At 40.3% G+C, this 19,455-nt stretch overlaps 1 protein-coding gene across 4 annotated transcripts in view; it reads right to left on the bottom strand.

Annotated features, from left to right (window-relative positions):
• EPHA6 (EPH receptor A6) overlaps positions 1 to 19,455 on the bottom strand; it is a 371,548-nt gene that overhangs the window by 1,208 nt on the left and 350,885 nt on the right. For all 4 annotated transcript variants that reach the window (XM_081001496.1, XM_081001497.1, XM_081001498.1 and 1 more), the window contains 3 exons: positions 4,890 to 5,039; positions 1,514 to 1,707; positions 328 to 477 (listed from right to left, as the gene is read on the bottom strand). In XM_081001496.1, the coding sequence (XP_080857622.1) occupies positions 328 to 477; positions 1,514 to 1,707; positions 4,890 to 5,039 (494 nt within the window). The remainder of the gene's footprint in view (positions 1 to 327; positions 478 to 1,513; positions 1,708 to 4,889; positions 5,040 to 19,455) is intronic.

The raw sequence follows: 19,455 nt of genomic DNA, 5'->3' as shown, positions 1-19,455 counted from the left end.
TCTGAGTATATTTCAAGTGTGTAAAGAGATGTTTAGAATGAACATGTAATGAAGCCCTTGGCTTTTTATTTGTAGTGGGCAAAACTGCCCCAAATGGCTTGTATAGTTGCACTTTCCACTACTTTTGCTCTACTGGATGAGAAATAATAGCACCTGAGTTATACTTCCTGCTTCTGTCCACAAGGGCCTGAAGCCTTCTTTGAACAAGTGGGTCTTTTGGCTGTCTGTTTGTTTAAAGTTTCTTTTTTTGAAGGAGCAGGAGGGAATCAAACCCATTTCCACCCCCAGTAAGGCACTTCTTTACAGCAGTATAAATAGTTTACTTACTCAATGCTCATTCTTGAAACAAGATCCATAGTTGTATACCCTGCTGCCATGAAGTTATTTTTGTATTGGCCCATTTTTATTGAGTCCAGCCAATCACTGACTGATACAAAGAAAGGGTATTCGGGAACTTCACCAGGTGAATCTGGCATTCTACAGGAGCACAAACACAGGGGCAAGAATGAAATACTGTACTTCATTTAATTCATGATAAGGATTGCTGACAGCTTATGTGCAAATTACTCTAAAAAATGAATTAGATCAGCCAAGCAGTAAAGTTCAGATACTAATCTAAGAGCACAGTCCAATTCACAATTATCAACCATAATTTTAGAAACAAAAGTTGCTTTTTAGTTTCAGCTTCTTTCTTTTTCAAACAATACAACAGTAGAACAATATAAAATCTCTATCCATGTAATTAATTCAGAACTATGGTCCACCCCCACAATTTGGAACCCTGAACACAACTATGTGCATATAATTCCAATATGACCCAACCTGCTCTCCCAGACAAATATTCAGATTGGCCTTTTGAACTTCCCAGATGTTCCAATCCATTTTTTCAGCTCTATATTTTTAGATAAAAAATATTTTTAATGCAGATTTAAATAATAGGTTTATGGGTGAAAACATTTCAAAGTGAAATGGACTGGAAGTAAATAAATACTTGTGGATATTATTTGCTCAGTATTTGCTAAAGTATTCGATTATTTGTATTGTGTGATCATATATATGGATATTCTTTGGGACTGAACAAATACAGATCAAAATGTGATATTTGCTGCATACATGTCTGCCAAATTATCTGGGTTAACCTAATGATATTCCTTGTGGCAATTTCCTCAATCACAGCAGCACTATTACCAGCTGTTGTGATTACAGAAATCACTTTCAAGTAGATGCAGCTGTGTTCATGGAGATACTTCATTCCACATCACTGTTTCCAATGTGAATGTATCCCTGGAAAGAATTTAAACCCATCAGGTGGAAAAGAGGTTTAACACCTGAACTGGCCTTTATGCATGTGATCTAGGGCAAGATGAAGAAAGAAAAGTTAGAACGTCACACATGAATGGGGAAATTGATCACTTTTATACTGAAAACTTTATTTTGACAAATTCTGTGAATAGCATGGTGCTGTCTAGGGACTGTAATACACACAGGAAGAGCACACTGATCTGCATCTTACACAAGTACATCCTCCACTAGGGTATGAAGAGAGCTGGGGTTGCGTATCAATTTGTCTAAGAAGCTGACAATGTCGGTGAACTTTGGCCGGTGGTTTCTCTCCTTTTGCCAGCAATGAAGCATTAGTTGGTGGAGAGAAGCTGGGCAGCCCATGGGAGCTGGAAGCCTGTAGCCTTCTTCTATGGACAGGATTACCTAAATAGAAGAAGAGGGATAGGGGACACAAGGCAAGTTCATATTACTTGACATTTCCATATGCAAGCTATGCCAATAAAACACCAGTAGCCAGTGTCCCACACTCTGGTGTGAATAGACATGGAAGCTAAATGGCCTGCAAAAGGTCCTAATGTCACAGATTTCCTATGCATAAGCTGAAGTAATTAATAAGCTATTTTAGATGTGATGACAGAAGCCCTCCTATAAGATGTTCTGAATGCTAATCATAATAATCATCTACTATCATTTTTTGAAAATTGGGTTCTGCACATTTGGACATCTCTAAAAATTGATGCTTCCTGATATGATGGAGCCTGTTTTCATCAGTGTCTGGATACCATTCGATGGCATTTAGAATCAAGATGGCAGACCAAAACATTCCAAACTGCATGCCTCTTAAGATACTGCAACTGTCATGCCGCTGGAGGAATGTTCTTCTGAGGAAGATCTGGCATTTCCACAAGAAAATGTTACAGAAGAATTCTAGTATTATGAGAGGAGAAAAAAACACCCCTCTATCCATATCCCACATACTTTTGTAAACCTATACCATGGTAAAGTCCAGAGAAGCAGAATTTATAGTCAGAATTTGCAAGAACCTATATAAAAGGAGGTGGTCAAACCCCCTCAAGTGAATAGGTTTGTGACAGGAGAACTCACTCACACCTCCTTTATATTACACATTCACTGAATTTTACAGTGTCCCAAACCTAATCTCTCAGTTCAGTCTGTTCAGCAGCTTGCTAATTTCCACAGGAAGTTCAAAAGCCTAGCTAATGTTTATTAATTAACCAATAAGATATGAAAGATTGTGCAACACCCACAATTAATGAACACCTCTAGTATCTGCCACACAGCCTAAGTATGCATTAATCAAGACTACCACAGCTTTGAGTGAATACAATAATAATATAGTTATCTACTTGAGCAAGTAACATTTCTTATACCAGAGTAATAAAGTGAATATTAAAAAAATCAATCACTGTATTAATATGTAAAATTTATGCTCTATATTTTCAAGCCTCTGTGAATTAAATATAATCTAAAATCCAAGTTCAGACACCTAGGCTAGAATTACTTTGCTTTAAGATACTGAGATTCAACATTCATGCTCAATTTATGTGCCTATGAATTCCAAGGATTTAAGATAACATCACACTCATTTTAGTTGCTTAAGTATGGTGTTATATGCAGACTTCGTGGGTGGAATGTTTCATTGTATAGCTTTTGTCCTACACTGAAGACACTCCTCTTTACCCTAGCTTTTGCCACCTAGGATACACATATATTTTAGGATCTACCCTTTCTGACTGTAAATTGTTTTAACTGATTTCAGTATGTTGTGTTTTTCTATTGTTACATCCTGCCCTGGGACAGCTGTTGAGGGTCAGGTAAGAAATCCAAAAAAAATGCTACTACAACTACTATATTGGCCTGGGGAATCTCTTTCAGCCTGAGGGCCTCATTCCCTTGTAGGCAAGATTCCACAGGCATCATGAAGTGGTGAGCATGGCCTGGGGTAAAAGCGAGTGTGGCAGAGGAGCCTCTTACCTTTGCTCAGTATACTACATTCCAGCTATTCAACAGTCAGAGGTTTCTACAACCCCAACCCTCTTCATCTGGGCTAGGATGTGGAAGAACACATTCCAGCCAGGCAAAAGTATTTGAGAAGAGCATAGATCTGGTCTAATGAGGGGTGTAATAGTCTGGGGAGAATTTTGAGGGCTGGATATAGAGGGCTACATTTGTCCCTGTTATGTCTCAGCCCTGCTTTATATCTACCATCTGTGCAGAATGAATAAAGCTGCTTTATTGATTTCTTTTAACAAGAGGAAAAGTGGGTATGAGTCTGTACAAAGGAAATTGTGGGCCAAAAAGGAGACAGAACCAGTAAAGAGAATGTAACCAAGTTAAGTTATAGAATTATGCCATGTGTTTTCTTCTGGATTCCTTTTCATTTCATAGAATCATAGGATTGTAGAGTTGGAAGGGACCCTGAGGGTCCAATACCCTGCTATGCAGGAATCTCAACTAAAGCACCCATGACAAGTGGCTGCCCAACCTCTGCTTAAAAACCTCCCTTGAAGGGGAGTGCACCATCTTCTGAGGGAGTCCATTCCACTGTTGAACAGCTCTTATTGTCAGAATTTTCTTCCTGATGTTTAGTCGGAATCTCCTTTCTTGTAACTTCTTGTTACTCTGGAGCAGGAGAAAACAAGCTTGCTCCATCTTCCATTCGACAGCCCTTTAGATATTTGAAGATGGCTATATCTCCTCTCAGTGGCGCCCGCCCTGGCATCAGATGTCAAAGAAATAAACAACTGACGTTTAGAAGACATCTGAAGGCAGCCCTGTTTAGGGAACTTTTTGATGACTGATATTTTAATGCATTTTTAATCTTTTGTTGAAAGCTGCTCAGAGTGGCTGGGGAAACCCAGGCAGATGGGCGGGGTATAAATAAAGTTGCTGTTGTTGTTATTATTATCAATGTCCTCTTTTCCAGGCAAAACATACCCAACTCCATCAAACATTCCTCATAAGGCTTGGTTTCCAGACCCTTGATTATTTCCTTACAGAGATAAGCTAATTTTCCATTCTGCTAGGAGCGACAGTTCTTCAAATGCCTACACAACCATGTAAAATGGCCACAATCCAACACAGAGTTGTGCGTGCTCAATAATCAATCAATAATAGCCCCACTGACAGTAATAGGGTTATTCCTAGTTAGACATACCAAAGGCTTTACTTAGAATGTATTCCATCTAATCAGGACCAGCCCAAGATATTTTGGCATCTTAGGTGAAACACAAAAAGACCCTCCCCCAGCTGAGATGGGGTGGGGAGTGAAAATCAGCATCAGAATGAAAGGGGAAAGTGAAGCTCAGCCTGGAAATCAAAGGGGAGAGTGAAGATCAGCCTTGGAATGGAAGGGGAAAGTAAAGATCAGCATCAGAATGAGAAAAGGTGGTGGTGATGGAGGAAGGGGAAGCAGAAGCAGAGGCAGCATCTGCCACTCCTCCCAGGGGGTCCACATCCGTCGCTAGAGGTGGCTGTCTCACCCTGCTACATGGGTGAGCCGGCCCTGAATCCAGTATCAATGCGGTAAGCATTGCCACTTTCAAGAACATTTATATAAACTAATTTTGCCTGAAAATACTTACATCCTGGTTAGACATCTCCCAATATGGCCTCTCTCCATATGACATTACTTCCCACATGACAATCCCATAACTCCATGTGTCACTTGCGGAAGAGAACTTCCTGTAGGCTATTGCTTCAGGGGCTGTCCATCTTATGGGAATTTTTCCACCCTGGAAAACACATTGAAAAATTATCAAGATATAGTTCTGAGAACAGGCATTCTGTTCTTTAATGAATAATCTAATATATATTTGGCCGTTGACAGAAATACCAGCTTTCCCCTGAAATCTCATTTACTAATTTGAGACTGCTTGAATAGTATAACAATTAGAGCATTTTATGTTCTTTAACATTCATATAATTAATCAGACCACATCTTGTGGCATCTTTAATAACTTCTAAGCTATATCTGAAAGCTCATCAAATATAATGAGAATAACTACAGAAACAAAGCACACAAACCCAATTGAACAGGGTGGAAATTATTATTTCCTTTAACATTTATCATTATTAAGGTTTCATTTTTAATATATTCCAAAATCCCTTGGTAGGTTATAAACAAGCTGTGGTTCTGCACACATAGGCAGAAATCTCATTGAAATTGATATGTGCAGTATAGGTTTATCCTGAAATAACTGGCATATTTTGCATCTTAAAATCATAGGGGTGTGTGTGTGTTTGGGTGTGTGTGTGTGTAAATATGCAAAACATGTATACACATACATATGTGTGTGTGCGTGTACTACAAGTTGGAAATTTGGTTACTTTAGAAAAAGAAGGAGTTATATTAATCTTCTGCATCAAAAACAGGGGGTCCTGTAGCATCTTCAGCTGCAATCTCAACACTACTTATTTGGAATTAAGAACCACATTAAATTAAGGTTATCAGACGTCCCCGCTTCCCAGGGACAGTTCCCAGATTTACAAATCAGTCCCCTGACAAAATCCTATCATTCCAACTCATTTCAATGAAGTGTCCCTGGATTCATTGAAAAAAATCTGGTAACCTTACATTAAATTCCATAGGACATACTTCTGATCAGACATGGTTAGCACTTGCAGATTTATTGTGGAGTAAGACTGCTTGGAAGAGAATACACACACCTGACAAAGTTGTCTCTAGTACATTAAAGCTTATGCCACCAACATGGCACATTTCATGCCCAAGAGAGAGACATTAGAAGACTTTTGGAACCCCAAGGTTTTCAGAAGTACAAAAAATATTTTTTTTAAAGCCTGAAGGGGAGGTATCTGGTTGGCAACTGTGAGACCATGATGCTGAACTAGATGGGACATTGGACTAATTCAGAGAGCTCTCCCTAGTATTCTAATCCTTTGCCCCACTCTCTTATTGTTTTTCACTGACTAGTTAAAACTTTCCTGTTCCAGTGAGTATTTATTTTGCTAGGCAGATGATTTTTCTGCAGCAGACCCTCATTTTTAGAATGCTTTGATCTTCCGCCTGTTTTTATTGCTTTTATGGAACTGTTTTATGTTTAATTCTTGTCAGCCATCCTGAGTGATGCAAGTGCATTGGAAGGACGGTGAATACGTTTTCTACATCTACATCAATGTCTGCTTCATGTGTTTTTCTGATCCTGTTTAAGGGTGTGCTTAATTTCCAATTCAGAATTGCAGTAGCACTTCCAATCAAGGCAAGCAACCTACTTGATCATTCTGAAGAATGTCTGCCTAGATTATTCTCAATAAAGTACATACCAATGTTCCTGTATATTAGGAAAACAAACAGAAAAAGGAATGGCAAAACAGAATTAACAAAATTCATAAAGGTGCATCTATTCATGCTCAGCATCGTGACATAAGACAATCTCTTATGTTACGGCTAATAGCAAAAGGAAATTAAATTGTTAATATTCATACAGACAATGAATTACTTGTGTAAGTCATTATATGCACAGGAATGGGAAACTTCATTACTTAATTACTTTTGTAAAGTATATTTTAATGTAAAAAATCTTTTACACTTTTTGTATAGAAAAGTGAAAGGCTGAAACTAAATAAGATCTGTTCATGAATAATAGAAGGGCACATTTGCTTCTGCACAGCTAAAATAATATTTCCAGCACTCGATCAAAGTAATAAAAAACTCTAGCCCTGCTGGGCATCTTCTTTCTGATAATACTCATATTAAAAATATTTATTAAACTCTATTGTATATAATGTGCTCCATCACCAAATTAAAATAAATATCCATTGTTATCAACATGTAATTTCTACAGTCGATCGATCAAAACTGTCACTATCCTCATATGGGAAAACTTCATATGAGCAAGCATTTCCCCTCTTGCCTTCTGAAGCCATGCTGCATCTTACCTCATTTCTTAAATTTATAATGAACTTGGGGAAATGCTAATGTTGCTTTCCTGTTATAACACAGCAGTAATGGTACTATTCAAATGCTTATGATGTAGTCTGTTTTCATCTGCTGCCTCCTGAATTATTCTTGATTGCAGCTCAGAGACAAGATGCCACTATGTGCTGCCACAAACTCCTTATCTAATGAGTAAGTGGAGTGCCAGATCACTCAAGCAGAGCAGCATATTGTTTCAGCAGGACCCATATGACTGAAATCAAAGTTTTCCTGGTTCTCATAGTCCAGCTCTCTATAAACCCAAATTGCAGCTCTCTAACCTGCAGCATTATCACATGTGAAATAGGAAGGCTGAGACCATGCTCCACTGTTGCACATGTGCCCATATCTGCAGCTACCCAGTGGCTAACAGCTATGGCCGGTATGAGGTGGCAGGATGGGGTGACATCACTCACCAGGCATCTGATGCTCCTACAGCACACCAGCCTCCCCGCTGCCTCACCCCTCTCCTTCTTGGTTACCAGTGGCGATCTCCATGTTGGTGAAGCCAGGTGATCAACGCCGCCCTACCAACTGCTACTAGCTTTTCTGCTACAACATCTACTAATATCACTGAACTGGGTTGGGTTGGGATCCATCTGTCTCGGGAGATACTGGACAATCAGTGAACATGCTCAGTAATTCTAATGGCCATTACATGTCAACAGACTATGCGAGCTGTCAGGACTGTAGCGCAAATGTAGAAAGCATGAAGCAAAGGGCAATAGTATCAAAGGTAAGCGATTGAAATATGATGGGGAGATGTAGAGCAGCAAGAATATAGGCTGCTCGCAGGTCTGTGATTCTGGGAAACGGACGGAGAACCATTCTGTTGTGCCCTATCTTGCATTTCATTTTCATTTTCCCCTCCATTTTTCTCAATACTATATTAAAATTTAAATATGTTGAGAAAGGTGGAGGAAAAAATGAAAATGAAATGCAATATTACCGTATCAAGCCTTACAAGCTGCGACTTCTGAGAGATGGTTAGCAGCACTGCCACATAGTCCACTGTTATTACTATTAATTAAATTTATACGCCACCCTTCATCCGAAGATCTCAGGGCAGTTCCCAAGATAAAAATACAGGGGGGAAAAGCACACACTAGATAGTTAAAACTAAAAGGCCATAGAATATTAATCACCCAAAGGACTGGTTGAAGTGGAACATTTTCACCTGGTGCCTAAAGATGTATAATGAAGGCACTAAACGAACCTTCCTGGGGAGAGCATTCCACAAATGGGGAGCTACTGCAGAAAAGGCCCATTCTCGTGTTGCAACTCTCCAGACCTCTCGTGGAGGGGGCCTCAGATGATGGTTGCAGAGTCCAGGTCGGTTAATATGGGAAGAGGTTGTATTTGAGATATTGTGGGCTTCAGCCATTTTTCAGAGTTGTCACACAAAGGGCATGCCAAGGATAAAAACGAAGTGTCTCAGGCCATTACTACAACTTTGGTCTACCTAAGAAAATCCCGAGCCAGTGAGAATCAGTAAAAGGAATAGAACTGTAAACCACAGGCAGCCTAGCAGGATGTTCTTCCCTCAGTCAACAGATTGTGAATGGGACAGAGCAATGCTAAGTATAGGAAGCCGGTGAAAACTATCCTTATTCTTGGTTTTTGCACCACCCACAGATGGTGCCAGATTCACCTTCAACATCCAGATCTACCGCTTTCCTGTTCCTTCTGCACACTCTACCAGACTCAGCCGGAAAAATCAGTTTCAGTCTCCTAAAGGAGATTAACACTCATCCCAGATGCTTATAATTGCTAACTGCCTCTTAGAGTTAATTGTTTAGATCGGTGAACTGTCTAAGACGATGGAATGACAGACCATACCAAAGCCTCAAAAGAGTTTCATGTCTCTATTTTGTATGGCACATCAACATAGCTAGAGACGTATATAAATTTATCTTACTTCTAGTTCACTGAGCCACAAACATTGATGCTTTCTATATACAAAGGGGCAAATACTGTAGTTCACTGAAAAATATCACTGGCAAATTGTTTAATCATAGAGTGACCATATCATGAAAAAAAATGTCCAGTAGCACCTTAGAGACCAACTAAGCTTATACAGTCATGCCTTGGGATGAATACGCTTCAGCTTAAATATTTTCGGGTTGCGCTCTGCGGCGACCCAGAAGTAATGGAGCGCGTTACTTCTAGGTTTCGCCGCTCGCGCATGCACAGACGCTCAAAATGACGTCACACGCATACGCGGAAGCGGCGAAACGTGACCCACGCACACGCGCAGTCACATCTTACGTTTGCTTCAGGATGCGAACGGGGCTCCGGAACGGATCCCATTCACATCCAGAGGTACCACTGTACCCAGAACAAGCTTAGTTGGTCTCTAAGGTGCTACTGGACAAGTTTTTAATTAATTAATTAATTAATTTTGACTGCGTCAGACCAACATGGCTACCTACTCATATCATGAAAACTTTGGCATGGAAATGTAGATAAAATTGGGATGAAATAATACTGTAGAACTGAATCAGTTTCAGGTATTTGAATGGGAGACACTTTCAGGGTAACTCTTTATCTGTGCTCTTTTATCTTTTTTTAACGAATACTGTTGTATTCAGTTATGTTGGCTGCTGCTAAATTAATGTGTGCTGCAGAGGTCTGTAGAGATTGGTCTGATTTACAGCATCTTAGAATCCAGTTCATACAATGCAACTTGCTACAGTACTGCACAGGCCTCTAAAACATTTTCCAGCACCTTGGGACGGTGTAATATATAAGCATACCCTAGATATAGAATCAAGGGACCTTTCATCCTATAAATCAGCCAAGTTTCTTTCCAGTTTTATATACATGTATAATTCTTTGAACAATATATCATCAGGTCATCGGTCCCTGACCATATATCATATTAAATCATCATCATCTGGGGTGATGATAACGATGACAATGACACATTAGTATGTCATCAGCATATCTTACTCACAATATGTTTATGTTTATATTCTATAACCTATTAGGTGCTACTTTAACAATGTATTGTGGAACATTCTCATCAGAAAAGTAAAACTGAAATAGTACTTAGCATGAGAACAGAGATAAACAGACCTATGTAATGCTTTCTTTTCTTTTTTGATATGTGTTTTAACCCTGGTTAGTTCTTTTTCTTTTTATCTATTCAACTAAATAATTTACTATTACAAGGATTTTTTAAAAAATAAAGGAAAAAATGATTTCATTTCGCAACAGTCATGGTTCTGAATGAGTTATTTATATGCCACCTTTCCCTTTCTTTGTGAAGGAATTGGCTTCTCTTCTAGGCATATTAGAGCCTGCAAGCGAATGGGACTAGCATAGATAAGGCAGGTGGCTGTAGTAAGAAGCCCTTAAAATATCTCTGTCCTTAGCCATACAGAATGTACTGTAATGCATAGGACATGTGGGTGGTAGGAGGGGTATTGCAAAAATATATGATTTAGTAGCTGCTAGGAATGCACAGGGAATTTTTTTTGCTCTGCTGAGAGAGCTTGCTGGATTTCAGAGTCTTGTGTGCTTGATTTTGTATCCCCATAATATCTGCTAACCATGAATACTGCAAGGCTGTTTCCTCCAAAGCCATCTGTCTCTTGCTCATGGGAAAAGAGCATAAGAACCTAAGATGAGCTTGCAGGATCAGGCTAATGGCCCATCTAACCAGGCCTCCTGTTCACACAGAGCACAGGTGCCACCTCACACCGAAGATTGTGGGTGCCTGCATTGAAGGGCTTAAACTTTGTCCACTGACTGATATATTATTGTGGGTGCCAAAGCACCCATGGCCCCCTGTCACAGAGGCTAACTACATACCTATGGGAAGCCTGCGAACTGGACATGAGCACAACAGCACTTTCCCCACCTGTGATTCCCAGCAAATGGTGTTCAGAGGCATAATGAATACCATAATACAGAGATTTTCAACCTTTTTGAATCCTTGGCTCCCTTGACCAACTACATTCCTTTTGCGGCACCCCTTTTTTCTCACCCTTTTTTGAATATCCTCCCTTGTGGAGTGTTCCCTCAGCCTCCTCCCCTCTCCCCTCTCCTTGGGCGTCCTCTGGGCAGCAGCTACTGCAGCCCCTGGTCTCTGAGCTGCCCCTGCTGCCCCAAAGAGAGGTGCCTCCTCACACTGCCTCACAGGGACCTCGGACTTGTCTGTCCATTCCCAACAGCAAGGCTGGTGGACTGGCTGACTAGGCTCCCTCGCCTGCTTGCTTGTTTACTCCAAGGCCACCTCAGCTCCTGACAGCCAGCACCTTCTGACCAGCCCCAGAGGCACCATTCACATGCTGAGCTTGTAACCAGGGCTGTTGCAACAAACAGCTGTGCAAGCCTTTGGGAGGCAGAGATGCAAGAAGGCATCAGAGGAGAGAGGGAAGAAAAAAAGGACAGAGGCCAGTGTTGCCCGTGGCACCCCTGACCATCATTCAAGCCACCCCAGGGTGCCTACAGAAGGCCCCAAGGCCAATGACATCTCAAGTTAAAAAGAACTTGGTAACAGGTGACGGGAATGACCCCTGCTGGAAACCTTAGAGAGTTTTTTTGTCAGGCAGTACTGGTCTGGATGGACAAATGATTATGGTCTATGACAGTGCTATTTTTATAGAAAAAGAGGTACTGGAACTCACCACGAACATCTCCCTTGTTCTATAAGAGAATGGCAATGACTCCCACCTGAGAGGTGCCGGAACTGAGGTCTGGCTGAAAAAACAGCCCAGGTCTGTGATATGGTCATCTACATGTTTCCCTCCTCGCTATATCCTCACAGCATCCCAATGAGGTAGGTTGGGCTAAGAAAGAGTGACTGGCCCAAGTTCACCCAGTGAGTTTCATGCCCGAGTGGGGATTTTAACCCTGATCTCCAGGTTCCAGTCCAACACATGTGGGATGCGCATTGTTGATCATTTAGTGGCTGGAACTGGCTGCTTATTAGCTTTTGGATCGAGTGCAAGGTGTCAGACCTAAACATTTAAACCCTTCAGAGCCTGGGCCCTCTATTACCTTCCAGACTGGTTTTGGATTTGGGATTAGATTCAGACTTTGCCATCTGTGGGTGAAAAGGCTTTTTAACCCGTGAACAGATCCTGCTGGCAGGGTGGGTGGTGGGAAACGTTTACTGATTCCCTGCAGCACCGAATGCTACCTCCCACTCAGGGAATGCTCTTCCCAGCAGGCGTGACCTCTAGATCCAGCCTTTTGTTTTCAAAATGCTGTTGTGAATTCCATGGATCATACAAAAGATGAGATAAAAATATTTCAGAATAAACAGAATTTTAAAATATTGAATTTCTTAAGGTTGCTATAGTAACCTTAATATCTAAAGAATTTGCATTCAGGAATTAAGTGTACGTTCCTTAAACACATTCACATAAATTTAAAGCACCCTATGAAAATTTTAGAATACAGTGGTACCTCGGGTTACAGACGCTTCAGGTTACAGACTCCACTTACCCAGAAATAGTACCTCAGGTTAAGAACTTTGCTTCAGGATGAGAACAGAAATCGTGCGGCGGCAGCGGGAGGCCCCATTAGCTAAAGTGGTACCTCAGGTGAAGAACAGTTTCAGGTTAAGAACAGACCTCTGGAATGAATTAAGTTCTTAACCTGAGGTACCACTGTAAAAACATGTAATAATTATACATAGTTTCCCTTTAAATCTGAAACAGTCCCAAAATTGTCTAGTAGGGTTATTTCTTAGTTTTGCATGTTAATTGAACACTCAGCTAGATCACCTTAAGCACTTCATTTTAGCTACAGGTTCACAGGAAGAAACCAATCACAATAGATGTTTACTAAGAAATACTGCTCCTAGCATTCAAATCTCATGTAAATAAAGTGTGTCCATCTGGCTAAATTGCATCCAAATTAGTTTGACTGTTGTCCTGGGGTACAAGCAATTGCTAGTGCTGGGATTATAGGAACATTCTGCCTAATAGTCCAAGCACAGCTTCTGCGGGAAGTCTCTTCTGTGTACTGTAAAAGAAGCATATGTTCCCTCTTTCTCCTCAGTTCAGTAATCTCTGAAAATGCACTGGATATATTAAAAAGAAGACCCTCCAAATGTCCCTATTTTCCAGGGCCATCCCTGATTTAGAGAAGCCACCCCAGTTTCTGATTTGATCCCAGAATGTCCTGCTTTTCCTTAGGACGACCCTATTTTCACTGGAGAAATGTTGGAGGGTATGGAGTTATCTGACCCGAGCCGTCTCAAGGCAATCCTGTATAGGGAAGTTTTTTTATGTTTAATTTTTTAAATGTTATTTATATATGTTGGAAGCCGCCCAGAGTGACTAGAGCAACCCAGTAAGATGTGTGGGGTATAAATAGTAAAATTATTATTATGGAATGGGAGAAAGAATTAGTAGCCCATTCTAAATGGCTCCCCCCATTTCTTCCTTTCCTCCTCAGAATTGGTGCTTTTGCAATCTGACACTTCTTTCAGTTACTGCAGGCTGATAGAAGAATGTCTCAAATTCAAAAAGCATTAAACTCTACCAGTGGTTGGAAAGGAGTGTACTTAGAGTGAACTCCTGAACCTTCCTTTTCAATTTGGCCTCTCAGGTTTACCTGTCCTATACCTGATGTCACATTGTGGGTGTGACGTGGGACAAATAGGGAAGCCTGATGGGCCAAATTAGGCCCTCAGGTTGGAGGTTTCCCACTGGCTGAATAGAGCCCTACTTTTGCAATGCCTGCATATGACATACACATTCATGTAGATAATAAAGAGAAGGTAAGGCAAAGGGAATGTTTCATTCTTTAGGAATTCTCACCTGCTCACACAAAGACAGAACTTCCAAATAAGAGAACTTGGTGATTGGTAGGCTGTGGTTTCACTGTCAAGTAAATTAAAATGAACTACTGTTGCCTAGTAAAGGCAATTCTAGAATGAAGTATGAAAAGGCTGATTAATGTCGAATGAGATGCATGGGAATACAAGCTTGTTTTTTATTACAACTTCTACAGCATTTTAAGGATTTTTAGGTGCATTTTTAGGTGCAGTGGATTCATTTTTTTATTCCCTGCACCTCAGGACAGCAGCCCCATGTGCTATATAAAATGCTACCCCCAGAGTAGCACCAAGCTAGGACAGCAATTTGTGGGCAGTGCAAGGGGTTGTTTTTGGAGGGTGGTGGGAAGTATTCAGAAGATCAGCTGGGCTTGCAAAGCTCATTGTCTTAATGTACAAAGCGTTTTGCACTTCTTATGCTGTACAGCTTCATTTCATCTCCGTGGTAACATTAACATTTCCTGGGGACTGATGCTAAATACAGTGGCTTGCCAACAAGTATGGCAGAGAAGAATTTCAAATTCAAGTCTTCTGGGGTCAATCCCAACACACATTCTCCTATGCTATCCCAGCTCTCTTCACGGATATGAAGATGTAGCACTAAAACCTATTCCCGACAGTTATCCAAGCATTTCCACACAATACCCAAGTTGCTTAGAAATGGAAGACTATATGTAAAAATTTGCCATAAAATCTGCCTCTCTGTTGACTTTTTAGAATTATGTAATTATTTGCTGTGTTTATATTGGCTCTTTGTGAGGAAGAGGACTGATTACTCAAATTATAGAGGGCATGGGATAAGGTTTTGTGATTAAAATGTCCTTTTTCATAGTCAGTGGGTAAACTTCTCTAGGATCTCAAGGCTGCTTGATGATTTCATGCACCAAGTGAACAGCAGGTGCTGAACTGTTTGACTCTCCTTGCATCGTTTCTGTCAGTACCTCTGCTTTTGAACTGAACAGCACAGCATGTGCTACATTAGGCAAGGTACATCATGTATAGTTTTCACATCTGTGCATCTATGCGGGTGATGTTGTTAACAGTAACTGTGATTTTGGGGGAAAACAACACTGCTTTGACTAGGTATGAATTGATTTCTTTTGGGTTTTAATTTTCTTTAAAGGTTGCCTTCATAATAAGATAGAAATAGGTAACCTTCCCCCCTTTTCTTTTAAAGAAACTAATGTGGTGGTCAATGGGTTCTTATCAACAAAAATAAGAACACACATCTTTACTGTCTGAAACAAAGGAAGCAAAGATACATGGCCCAGATCCTGACAATTACTGATTGCTTGCATGTGTGCAGGTTCATGTGGAAATATCTGAACCTTCCCCCTGGCTTTAGGTATTCCAAAATTGTGAAGCACAAAAATGGAAAGAAAAGAAAACACCTTGGCCAATATCCCAGTTGTTTTAGCACCTCTTAAATGGGGGTCAATGTAAACAAACACAGCATTGCAAAGGAAAATCAAATGGCAATTTTGCAGTCTTGCACTTTTGAAGACCTCTTATATCATAAATAATTCAAGGCTTTTAACAGGATGTGCTATTTCTGGGCACCTTCCGAAACAGAAGGATGCTCTGGCTGGCTGTAACTACAAGAAATAGTAGACACTGGATTTTTTATCTATGGACTGTTAAAGAGCTATGGGTTGAAGCTTCCTTATTGACATTCATAGCATTCATACCAAATGTACCATGAGAAACCTTGAGTCTGGGAGAAAAATTCTGTTTTTGTATTGTTCTCAAAAGGCCCCTTTAATTAAATGAAACATTACAGAGAACACTGTTATAATTATTCCTCCCTGCCTCCACGCTGTAAAGAACACAATCTTTTGTGTCAATAGCTATTTCTACATAGTATTTTCCATAACTATTGCTAATTAGAAAACAAAAGTTTCCGAAAGCTCTTTGAATAGCTGAATTTATTTTCTCCAATTGGCATTTTTAATCTTCACTGTACGGTGGCCATGTATCTTACTTTACAGTGGACTGTCCCCTGTTTGAATGGCATTCATACATTCATATACCTCAGAGAATTTGGATTCATAATTTGATTCAGTTTGTTGAAGGGGATAAGAATGGGGAAACCTTCGATTACGAAGTAGGCAGGCTCTGAAATGTGACACACTCGAATTCAGCTTCTGTATGGATTAGCAAAGAAAATTAGGATGTGATCTTGTATTGATTCAGACCGATGACCTGTTGGTCCAGGGTTGTCTGCTCAGACTGGCAGTAGCCCTCCAGGGTCTTACCAGCCCTGCTATCTGAGAGCCGTTTTAACTGGAGATGCCAAGAATTGAATTCAGGACCCCTAACATGCTAACCTTACAAAGTTCTAGCAGTGGATCACGGGCTCTCTCATTAACAAGGCAATCGAAGAAGTGAATGAACATAGAGGGATGCTAGTCAGGAAGAGGGCAGGGCAGCATATGACTGGGATCCTGAACAATCACATATAACCCAGTTGCTTCTGACACAATCTGTGCAGATGTTCAATCTGTATGCCTCATTGATGAAATAGGGTTCTTGCTGCCCCTACTGTCCCCATAGTGCACTCAGCTTGATATCTGCATATCTTCCTACATGTGTAAAGCACATCTGGTATATACCACAAAGATAAGATGTGGATCATATAGGTTTGGGCCTATGTTCTTTGGCTTCTAACTGCACAGAATCCATATGCAAATGTCATGAATATCAGCAGCCTGACATGATTTGGACACCAGCCACCCACTGTGCACAAAATATGAACATCTGCAAAGGGCTTTTCTACCTCTTAAATGAGACATATTGGTTCCAATCTATAAAATCCAGGAAGTGGAGCTCAATAAATGTGCCCCTACTTTGTGCGAACAACAGTAGCAGACTGCGGGGAAAATATGTTGTTCTACACATAGTGTTTGTTCTTTTCTTTCTTTCCCCTCTATAGAAGCTCTCTTGCTACTCAGCTTCTTTGTTCCCTGCCTTGCCGCTACCCACTGACTGTGCCTTCTTTGATTCCAGCACATACACCAGAAAAACCTTCTCTTTTTCCTTCTCCCCTTTCCTGAATCACCACAGATTCACCTGCTTGGTGCTAACTACTATAGTTTACTGTCTCACAGCAGCTATTCTTTCTGCTCCATCAAACTGCCTCTCCATTGAGTATTGCTTTCTGACAAGGTTATTTATATTGTATGCCTACTGCACATGAATAATTTCAGTTCTATTTTATATGCCTAATACTGTGTTGCTATTCTAAATGTTTGCTAATACTAATAATAAAAAATACCCACTTGGAGGAAAAAGTGACAAAACAGATGCTGGCAAACTGATCAAAGGTTTTTGCATTTGACATTCGGATGACATTCAGCAGTACTGAACACCTACAGTCGCTTACAAGGGCTAAACAAGCAGAACAATGTCAGAAGCGGGGAGAGCATGCTTGGAACACTCTCCCAGGCCAACTTGCTCTCAAAACTAAGAAACCTTTCCAGTGCATGGCATATAATCATCATAATAACCATTACCATCACAGTCTCTTTAGTCAATTCTGAAGTTCTTGCAAATCATTGTTCTGTTGCCTAGTTTCTTTTCATACAAGGAACAGCACTAACAGCCATTTGCACTGTGTTGGTAAAAGGCGAACCCTACTGCTTTGATCAATGAAGTTGTATCCTAATATTTACTCATTATAGGCAATTATTGTTTTAAAAGGAAATAGAAAAATGAGCTTGAGTAAAATAATTGCTATCAAAAATGTCACCTGAAAATAGCTCCAATGCATCTACTCTCAGTAGGTTCTAATTGTAAATTGTAAACTGTTTCAAATATTGTATTTTAATATTGTAACCCCCTTGGGAACTTAAGAGTGAAGAGTGGGTAATAAACAACAACAACAACAACAACGCTAAAACTAGAGGTGACTAGGTGTGTGGGTAGCTTTCCTCCCCAGTGTTCATACACAAGAGACTACAAGTCTGTGTAGAGGAATGAGGAAATAGGAAATATAGCTCCTTAACCATTTCCATTCTGCTTTTTTCTATGCAAAACATTCCCTCTCTAAGCTGTGTTTCTCCCCATAGGGGAAAAGATACAGATACAGTACTGTATCTTTTATTTGCTAAAAATTGTTATTACAACTGTATCTCTTTCTCATTTTGTGGCACAGAATAATTCCCCCCCCCCGTGCAATCAATAAAATGTGGCTTCTTGATAAATTCTAATTTTTAGAATACAAGATAAGTAAGTCAGCAACTTCATATGACTAATGGCTGCTTGAATGCTTCAAAACAGATGTGTAAGACCTCTTAACTGACAATATGAAAACTGCAATAGCTCTGAGTGAATAAACAGTGGGAACACCGTGGACACTTATAGACCTGTAGCAATACTTTAACTTTGTTCTGGATTGCTGTAGCTTTGGAAAACTTTGTAATTGTTTTTGTTTCCTATTGTATCATATTATGGAAAAACAGGAATGCGTATTATGCTACCAATACCACAATGTTTTCTTTGTTAATGCTGCTTTAATTATTTTTACTTATCTTCTCCAATGACCCATCTGCCCTCACAGTTATTAATTTGGCACCTTTGTTATGACAAAACGAAGGTGTGCAGAAATCTTCAGATTTGAAAATTATGAATAATCCATGCTGCCCACAGAAGCCCTCCTGAAGAAAATGGATGTGACACAATCAGGTTGATTTCCTCTAGAACAGGGGTCAGCAAACTCTTTCAGCAGGAGGCCGGTCCACTGTCCCTCAGACCTTGTGGGGGGGCGGACTATATTTTCAGGGGGAAATGAACGAATTCCTATGCCCCACAAATAACCCAGAGATGCATTTTAAATAAAAGCACACATTCTACTCATGTAAAAACATGCTGATTCCCGGACTGTTCTCGGGCCAGATTTAGAAGGCGATTGGGCCAGATCCGGCCCCCGGGCCTTAGTTTGCCTACCCATGCTCTAGAACATTAGCACAGCGTTCCTTCCTTCTTGTTATTACTTTTTAAACTGAGTTAGCAATGTGGGCTGCAATCCTGTAGCACTTCTTATCTGGGACTAAGTTTCAGGACTTACTTCAGAGTAAACATGTACAGTACAGTTTTGAACTGTTATAAATCTATTTCACCATTGCTTGTCATTTAGTGTCACTAAGGGCATATTTACACTTAGGAAAATTATGTGCCCTACTGGCCAATATGATGAGCAGCAGACTTGCCAATTCTGGGTATTCTTTACTAACCCAATTCCAAAACTTTGGCAATGATAGTTGCTGAAATTGCTCTTTTAAGCATATGTCACAAGAGTTCAAGGTATTATCTCTGTAACTCTCATCTTAATTCAAAGTAAATCATGACTGTATCCGCTATAAACCCTCACACAATTTTTGGGGGAAATAGGCACTGAATGGTTATCAGCTGTTCCACATGT

The sequence above is a fragment of the Podarcis pityusensis genome (assembly GCF_964106645.2).
Source record: "Podarcis pityusensis genome assembly, chromosome: 4".
Classification (NCBI taxonomy): domain Eukaryota; kingdom Metazoa; phylum Chordata; class Lepidosauria; order Squamata; family Lacertidae; genus Podarcis; species Podarcis pityusensis.
The sequence above is the reverse complement of the archived record's forward strand: the minus strand, read 5'-3'. Positions and strand labels throughout refer to the sequence as shown.